A 9,405-nucleotide genomic window follows, 5' to 3' on the forward strand; every position below is an offset into this window, starting at 1 on the left:
CTCTCTCTCTCTCTCTCTGTGTCTCTCTCTCTCTCTCTCTGTGTCTCTCTCTCTGTCTGTCTCTCTCTCTCTCTCTGTCTCTCTCTCTCCCTCTCTCTCTCTCTTTTTTCTCTGTGTCTCTCTCTCTGTCTGTCTCTCTCTCTCTCTCTCTGTATCTCTCTGTCTCTGTCTCTCTCTCTCTCTCTGTATCTCTCTGTCTCTGTCTCTCTCTCTCTCTCTGTATCTCTCTGTCTCTCTCTCTCTCTCTCTCTCTGTATCTCTGTCTCTCTCTCTCTCTCTCTGTGTGTCTCTCTGTCTCTGTGTGTCTCTCTCTCTCTTTGTCTCTGTCTCTCTCTCTCTCTGCCTTTCTGTCTCTCTGCCTCTCTATGTCTCTCTCTCTCTCTTATATATATATATATATATATATATATATATATATATATATATATATATATATATATATATATATATATATATATATATATATAGAGCTCTCTGTCTCGCTCTCCCTTCCTCCCCCCTCGCTGTAGCTGCTCCATCCTCCATGTTGGTTTTGGTTGATTTGCCGGCTGATATCTTCTTATCCCTCTGCTCCCTCCCTCCCTTCCCTCCCTTCCCTCTAGCCATCCATACTGCAGCCTGTCCAAGCCATATTCATTGGCCTTGTCCTGGCTCTGCTGTACTGGTGTTTCGGCCAGTTGTGGTAGAAAGGTACACACCGACATGACATCAGTCTGTCTCTCAATCTCTCTCTCTCTCTTTTGTCTCCATCTGTGCATCATCTGTGGAAGGAAAGGTGACGGAGTTGAAAACATCGTCCTGATCTGTGATGAATTCAGCGTCGCGTGTTGAGAATTAGATAAGAAAAGTAGCTGTTCACTGCTATCAGTAAGCAATGTTTTGACCCCACACAGTCTAACCTTGGCTGAAATGATTATTCTTCCTAAATCACGACTGTTAACCTTCAGTGCTCCTATAAAAAGTATTTTTTTCTATCCTCTACAAGGCATTAAATGGACATCCTTGTGGAATTGTGATGGTTATAATAATTAGGTTGAGATATGTCAGGACAATATTTGAAATACAGTAATTGGATCAGTGTAAAATATAAAGAAACTAGAAGGGCACTCGGAGAGCGCAGACCTCTGCCAATGCATGCCCTAACTCACAGTGTTATGAATATGCATGTTAACAGTATTGTTTCACACATCTGTGGAGCCAAAGGAAGAGTAGCCGATGCACCGGTGAAAGCTAACAGGGAACAGAGTAGTACATTTCAAAACAGGTTTTTACCAAGTTAGTTTTCATCCCTTTTTAATAACATTATCAAATGAGAAGGGAGAACGAGTTTGAAGTAAATTATGCAAATTATTATATTCATCGTGGTGCAGACTGCTGTTAGGGTTGAACCCTGAATTCTGATCAGCAGGACGTTCTCTTCACCTCCCAGACAACCTTTTTAAGACCCAGTATCATCACAGCGGTCTGTCTTTGTCAGCTCTAACTGCATGCCTGTCAGTCTGTCTTCTGCAGCGAACACTAAACTCTGCTCTTTAAAGGGACGGGCTCCCACCAACCACAAGTTTAAAGTTTAAAGAGAGAGCTCCTTCTCTTCAGTGCCTGCAGTAGGGTTGGGTACCGAAACCCGGTGCTAATACCGGTGCCTAAACGACCGGTATCTGCATTGCAACGCAGATTTCGGTGCCTCATTTCGGTGCCAATTGAATGCCTCTTACACTGCTCTCTGATGCTCTGAAACAGACGTTAGAGGCAACAGGAGCATCGCTGCTCGTGATGCTAGTTAACACTTCACCTGACAGCAGGTAACGTTAGCCTAGCGTTAGCTAGCAGCTGGATTAAACACGGTAAAAATGCTGACAGCTAAACGGTTTTAAGGGTGATTGTATTTCACCGGAGAGGATTCAACAGCGTTACGTTAAGCATTCTGCAGCTGCTATTGTCGGAAAAACACACTGTGCGTTCACTTGAAACTAGTAAGCCTCGTGGTGCATTCAAAGTTATTGTAAAATACCCTTTTCCCTATTACCCTATCTAGCCTGATCTAGACATTTTTAGTTTTTCATCTTCAAGGAAAAGTCCTCAGGATCCCAGAAGAAAAGCTCTCTGGTTTGATAGTTTTAATTTGGTAGGAAAATGTGAACAGTTGATCTTTTTTGCTGTAGTCCTCACCGTAATCGTTGCAAACTGCTCACCAGGAAGCTCGAATTATAAGGCTAATGTTCTATATTTGGTTTATTGTCACCAATGTGTTCGTCCAGGGGTGTCAAATTTAATTTCACTAAGGGCCACAATTGACACAAAGGAGTCAAATATCTTTAAGTAAATAAGTTCCTCAGCCATCATAGAAGAAAGTGACAAAAATGCTTTAAAAACATGGAAAAAAATATCGACAAAAAGTAGGCGGGCCAAACTTTATTGTGAACCTCTTAATTGATATGCGGGCCAGATCACAATTTGCGAATGGCTGGATTTGTAGTAGTAGTAGTAGTAGTAGTAGCCTTTATTTGTCACATAGTCACACCTTCTCATTCAATGCGTTTCCTTTTTATTTTCATGACTATTTACATTGTAGATTCTCACTGAAGGCATCAAAACTATGAATGAACACATATGGAATTATGTACTTAACAAAAAAGTGTGAAATAACTGAAAACATGTCTTATATTTTAGATTCTTCAAAGTAGCCACCCTTTGCTTTTTGATAACTCTGCAAACCCTTGGTGTTCTCTCAATGAGCTTCATGAGGTAGTCACCTGAAATGGTTTTACCTTCACAGGTGTGCTTTGTCAGGGTTCATTAGTGGAAGTTTTTCCCTTATTAATAAGAAAGCTCAGATGGACCAATCAGGAATCTTCTCCTTATGAGGTCATAAGGGGAAAGGTTACCTCCCCTTTCTCTGCTTTAAAAAAAAAGCAAAGGGTGGCTACTTTGAAGAATCTAAAATATAAGACATGTTTTCAGTTATTTCACACTTTTTTGTTAAGTACATAATTCCATATGTGTTCATTCATAGTTTTGATGCCTTCAGTGAGAATCTACAATGTAAATAGTCATGAAAATAAAAAGGAAACGCATTTGAATGAGAAAGTGTGTCCAAACTTTTGGCCTGTACTGTACATATACAAACATACAATATGACAATATGACAATGGGGTAGACAGGACAGCATGACATGAGGAGAGGGGAGGAGAAAAAGGCAACTCCCAGACTATGCCCCTGATAGGAGTACAGTGTGGGAACAGTATAAAAACACCTTAGGTACATAAGCACATAACCAGTACAAGACTCTCAATGGGGGAGGGGAGTGTCAGGGTGGAGGTAATCCAGCACAGGCAAGCAGCCAGCCGGTCCTGCCTAGAGTTTGACCCATGTGTGTTAGTGTGGACGCGCCCTATATGCACCGGGGCCAGGCGCTTCACACTGTGCACTTAGGGCACATGTGTTTATTTAAAATTTAGGCCCACCTAGTTTTTGTCACTTTCTCCAAAGTTTTTGTTGCTTTTTTTGACATTTTTGACGCCTTTTCCGGCAGTTTATGCGCTTTTTTTCAATGCTTTAGGCACTTTGTTTTAACGTTTTGGATGCTTTACTCAATGTTTTGCCACTTTTCCAGAAGTTTTTGTCGCTTTTACGATGTTTTTGGCGCTTTCTGATGTTTTTGGCACTTTTTCAGACAATTTTGATGCCATTTTTCGGCCTTTTTTCCAACCTTTTTTTTTTTTTTTTTTTTTAGAAAAGATAGAATGCACAAAATTCAATGCATTAATACAGTGTCAATTATAAAAGACATCTTTCTGTTAACCCCATCCCACCCACAACAAAACCCTTATGCCGAGGAGAAGAGGATAAGGAAAAACAAATAAAAAACAAGAGAAGGAAAATAGAAACATGAAAATGAAAGTAATAATAATAATAACCAACCTTTTTTTTTTTTCAACGTATTTGTTGCTGGCTGAGGATTTTTTTTGCCAAACTTTTTGGGGGGCTTTATGAGGCCCAAAATGTAAGCGAGAAGACTACAGTATATGAGACATGCAATAATAATACACTCAAAATATTTGACTTTTTCTCTTAAATAAACACATGTCAATAATCTACGTCTGGCCCTTGATGGGATTCTTAGTTTCCAGTGTGGCCCTCTGGGAAACTGAGTTTGACACCTCTGAATTAGATAGTTAAAATAGGGCCCTTAGTGCGAGTTTACACAAAGTACAAGATCAAATAAAATCGCTCAGGCAAAATTCAAGGGAACAAAGTTTAGAAAAAAATTAGTTTTTTTTAATGTAGATTAATATTAATTATATTTATTTAATTTACAGTGGTTCCAATTTATGATAAATTCATGTGGAAAGAGCAGGACATTTGCAGCAATAATTCCAATTTGCATTTGATTTCCCCCCCCACAAGTATTAGACTAATTACTCTTTCAGATTATGCTGAATTGTTTAAATTAGTATTGATCAAAAAGCAAGATTCTGCGTTGGTCTGAGCACTTTAAACACCAAGTCGATATGAGAATCAGGATGTGAGCGCTTACTTTGAGGAACGGTAAATAACGTATTAGCATGACGCTAGCTGAGGCTTTATTTCGGACTCATCTGAAAGGTTTCCCTTTAAAGAGTCGGGCTCGTACCTTCACACCTGACCATCTCTAAAGGCTCTGACACACCAACCAGACGAGAGGAGGCAGTCGGACTGATCAGTCTCCCCGAGGTCCAAAAAGTGTCTCCGAACGCACCGAAGAGACGCCGACTTGAGCGTACGTTCTGTGCGTGCACGAGACGTAATTAGTCTCCTTAACAGCAGGCAGCGCTAATCTGTGTTGTCGCCCAAAAAATTAAAACCATAAACGAGGGACCATCTCTGTAGACGTTGTAAACACAGAGCACGCTGTGGTCAGTCCTTGTTTCATCAGAGAGAGGTGATAAAGTACAGGCCAAAAGTTTGGACACACCTTCTCATTCAATGAGTTTCCTTTTTATTTTCATGACTATTTACATTGTAGATTCTCACTGAAGGCATCAAAACTATGAATGAACACATATGGAATTATGTACTTAACAAAAAAGTGTGAAATAACTGAAAACATGTCTTATATTTTAGATTCTTCAGAGTAGCCACCCTTTGCTTTTTTATTAATAAGGGAAAAACTTCCACTAATGAACCCTGACAAAGCACACCTGTGAAGGTAAAACCATTTCAGGTGACTACCTCATGAAGCTCATTGAGAGAACACCAAGGGTTTGCAGAGTTATCAAAAAAAGCAAAGGGTGGCTACTTTGAAGAATCTAAAATATAAGACATGTTTTCAGTTAATTCACACTTTTTTGTTAAGTACATAATTCCATATGTGTTCATTCATAGTTTTGATGCCTTCAGTGAGAGTCTACAATGTAAATAGTCATGAAAATAAAAAGGAAACACATTGAATGAGAAGGTGTGTCCAAACTTTTGGCCTGTACTGTAGTAGTCAAGAAGGATCCTTGTTGTCATTACTCGCTGAACAGAACTAAATACCACCACGAGTAATAACAAGATACTGGCGTTGTCAGCTCTCGGTTTTCTCGTGCACTGATTGGCTAGTCGAGGGCTAGCACTCCACCAATCAGATTGGTCATTGAGTCAGACTGCCTCCTCAAATCGGCCCAAATTAAAGCCGAACAGACTCGAGTCCCCGACCTCGCCAGACTGTCCCACGGCCGATAATCGGCTTAGTGTGTCGGCGCCTTTATTGAAAGGCCTCCCTCGTTCATTCATTAACTGTCCCTCTCACTTTCAGGGTGTTTGGTGCTTCTTTTCTCATTTGTTTTAAGCATCATTTTCTCCATCTCTTGCTACAGGGTTTGCTCATTTTCCATTTCCATTTTTCCATTTCTTGCATCCAAAGGCGTCTGTTGCCTAATCTCAGTTCTTTCTCTTCTCTTCTTTCTCTTACTTTACCTGCTAACAGGTTTGTTTTGTTAACGCCCATCTTTTTGTCTTCAAGTCTTTCTTTGGAAGCAGTTTCTTCACTTTAAAAAAACAATCCATCATTCTGTCCATCATGTCCGTCCTGTGTTTGTTGCTCGTTTTTGTTTTGGGAATGTCTGACCGGTGTTTCCAGTCTGTACTGTAACGTTTCTCTTTTTTTCTACTCAGGGAAGCTCCTCCTCGGCCTCGTTTACTTTGCTGCTTCATCTTTTTTTTTTTATCTTCCGTTTTATTTATTTTTTTGTTATTTATTTATTTTATTTTTTTTATTGACATGCAAGAAAATACATTCACACATTTCAATATCACACCCCCTCCCCTGCCATCCTCCAGCAGGTTGTTAATACACACACACACAGCACTCCTATCTCGACAAAAGATCTTTTAAATTAGATATCAACTTCTCCCCATAGTAAAATTTCTTACCTAGACAATTCTAGGTAAGAAATATCCAAAAAACGACCGGAGCCAGTGAACCCTAGAGAGAGATTGTGAGATTCTTCTTAGCTGCAGTTAAGCCTGCTAGCCAAACTTTACCAGTTTTCTCAGGAAGACCAAGACGGGAATCATCGTTTAAAGGTCCCATGGCATGAAAATGTCACTTTATGAGGTTTTTTAACATTAATATGAGTCCCCCCAGCCTGCCTATGGTCCCCCAGTGGCTAGAAATGGTGATAGGTGTAAACCGAGCCCTGGGTATCCAGTATTAGGGGACCACTAAGGTCTATATAAAAGAGACTTCAGATACAGTATTAGGGGACCACTAAGGTCTATATAAAAGAGACTTCAGATACAGTATTAGGGGACCACTAAGGTCTATATAAAAGAGACTTCAGATCCAGTATTAGGGGACCACTAAGGCCTATATAAAAGAGACTTCAGATACAGTATTAGGGGACCACTAAGGTCTATATAAAAGAGACTTCAGATACAGTATTAGGGGACCACTAAGGTCTATATAAAAGAGACTTCAGATACAGTATTAGGGGACCACTAAGGTCTATATAAAAGAGACTTCAGATACAGTATTAGGGGACCACTAAGGTCTATATAAAAGAGACTTCAGATACAGTATTAGGGGACCACTAAGGTCTATATAAAAGAGACTTCAGATACAGTATTAGGGGACCACTAAGGTCTATATAAAAGAGACTTTAGATACAGTATTAGGGGACCACTAAGGTCTATATAAAAGAGACTTTAGATACAGTATTAGGGGACCACTAAGGCTCATATAAAAGAGACATCAGATACAGTATTAGGGGACCACTAAGGTCTATATAAAAGAGACTTCAGATACAGTATTAGGGGACCACTAAGGTCTATATAAAAGAGACTTCAGATACAGTATTAGGGGACCACTAAGGTCTATATAAAAGAGACTTTAGATACAGTATTAGGGGACCACTAAGGTCTATATAAAAGAGACTTCAGATACAGTATTAGGGGACCACTAAGGTCTATATAAAAGAGACTTCAGATACAGTATTAGGGGACCACTAAGGTCTATATAAAAGAGACATCAGATACAGTATTAGGGGACCACTAAGGCCTATATAAAAGCATCCAAAGAGCTCCATGTCATGGGACCTTTAAGAGCTGCACAGCAGGATCCATTGGGAACTGAACCCCTGTTAAATCGGCAATGGTACCTATCACCTCCCTCCACAAACGAGATACCCCTGGACATTCCCACATCTTCTGTTTTGTTTTATTATTTTCTCCTCTTTCTTTCCTGAAGCCCCAAAAGATGATTATTATTCATATTATATATGATTATATACATTATATATCGCAATTCGATAAATAACGTGCTCGATCGATTTTGGGAGCTTCTTAGGCTTGACACTTTTTCATTTTCGTCTTCTGCTCCTCTTCGTCTTCTCTCTTCTCTCTTTCCTGCTTTCAGTCTTTAATCCAGTTTGTGTCAGAAAGTGATGATGCAGACTAACTTGATTTCTTTTGTTTTTTTGTGTGTGTGTGTGTGTGTGTGTGTCTGTGTGTGCTGTCTGTCTGTGCGTCTGTCTGTCTGTGCGTGCGTGTGTGTGTGTCTGTCTGTCTGTGTGTGTGTGTGCGTGTCTGTCTGTCTGTCTGTGCGGCGAGGGCGGGTTTGTGTGGGTGTTTGTGTGTGTGTGTGTTGTGTGTGTTGTGTGTGTTGTTGTGTGTGTGCTGTGTGTGTGTCTGTGTCTGTCTGTCTGTCTGTCTCGTGTGTCGTGTGTGTGTGTTGTGTGTGTGTGTGTGTGTGTGTGTGTTTTCTTTGTTTTTGTGTTGTGTTGTCTTGTCTGTCTGTCTGTCTGTGTGTGTGTGTGTGTGTCTGTCTGTGCGTGTGTGTGTGTGTGTGCTGCTGTGTGTGTGTGTCTGTCCTTTGTGTGTGTGTGTGTGTGTGTGTCTGTGTGTGTGTGTGTGTGTGTGTGTGTGTGTGTGTGTGTGTGTGTGTGTGTGTGTGTGTGTGTGTGTGTGTTGTCTCTCTCTGACAGAGCGGCTGGAGCCCCTGGATGCCGGTCATCGCAGTGATGGTCGCAGTGACGGCAGCCGTCCTCTACCCCAGCCTCTCCAAAAGCAGCTCCACCTAGGACACACACACACACACACGCACACACACACACACACACACACACAGCGCTGTGAGGAGAGCATCACTGCTTTACTTGTATAAAGTCTAATTGTACATAATTGTAGAGGGAATATAAAGGTTGTGGTTTCTACGGAGGATCCAGAAGCTTCTCGGTTTTATTTTTTCGTGTTGTTGGTTTCTCGGCTCTCTCTCGGCTGTGGTGGGGGCTTTTATTTTTATTTTTATTTTTTGGGGGGGAAGGGTTTTCGTCTCTCTGCTGATTTCTGGGTTAACGGAGCGCTCTCCAGCAGGCCGAGCTGCCCCATACACACACACACACACCTGCCACAGGTGGCGTTTTCGCCCGTCCCACCGTAAAGGCTGTTTCATGCTTCTGCGTAGAATCGAATCGACAGCAGACCCCTGCAGACCCCCTAGCCTGATGTCACCTCTCGAAAAATGTAACTACATGTCTCTCGGCTGTAGTGTGGAAGCGTTACATCCCCCCCCCACCCCCCCCGACTCATGTCCTGGTTCTCCTTCTCCGTAAACATGAGATCAAGGAGAGGGTTAAAGGGATACTCCACAGTTTGTTGAAGTAGTTCTTATCACGGTCTCCCCTGGCTGTAGATAGGTGGGCCAACGCATTTTTTGTCTCCGTGCAAGTAATTAGTTTTTTTTTGTCTTTTGTCGGCTCACTTTTACTCACAACATGCTAACCGGCAACATAGGATTCCATTCACTATGCTAAGCTAACTAGCGGCGGCCCTGCCAGTGTTGCACTGGACTAAAACAATGCATGCACAAAAATGTGTTGGCCCCCTTATTTACAGCTAGAGGAGACCCCACCTATCTACAGCTAGAGGAGACCCCACCTATCT

The 9,405-nt window shown here is 41.4% G+C and overlaps 1 protein-coding gene across 4 annotated transcripts in view; it reads left to right on the plus strand.

Moving 5' to 3' along the window:
- Positions 1-9,066, plus strand: part of slmapa (sarcolemma associated protein a) — a 79,200-nt gene extending 70,134 nt beyond the window's left edge. For 3 of the 4 annotated variants that reach the window (XM_039798316.1, XM_039798317.1, XM_039798314.1), the window contains one exon: positions 8,448-9,065. In XM_039798316.1, coding sequence (XP_039654250.1) covers positions 8,448-8,543 — 96 coding nt within the window. In that variant the 3' untranslated portion in view covers positions 8,544-9,065. Of the gene's footprint in view, positions 1-602; positions 691-8,447 lie in introns of all 4 variants that reach the window. The other variant, XM_039798313.1, reaches the window with a different exon arrangement.
- The last annotated feature ends 339 nt before the right edge of the window (positions 9,067-9,405 follow it).

The sequence above is a fragment of the Perca fluviatilis genome, chromosome 4, assembly GCF_010015445.1.
Source record: "Perca fluviatilis chromosome 4, GENO_Pfluv_1.0, whole genome shotgun sequence".
In the NCBI taxonomy this organism is placed as follows: domain Eukaryota; kingdom Metazoa; phylum Chordata; class Actinopteri; order Perciformes; family Percidae; genus Perca; species Perca fluviatilis.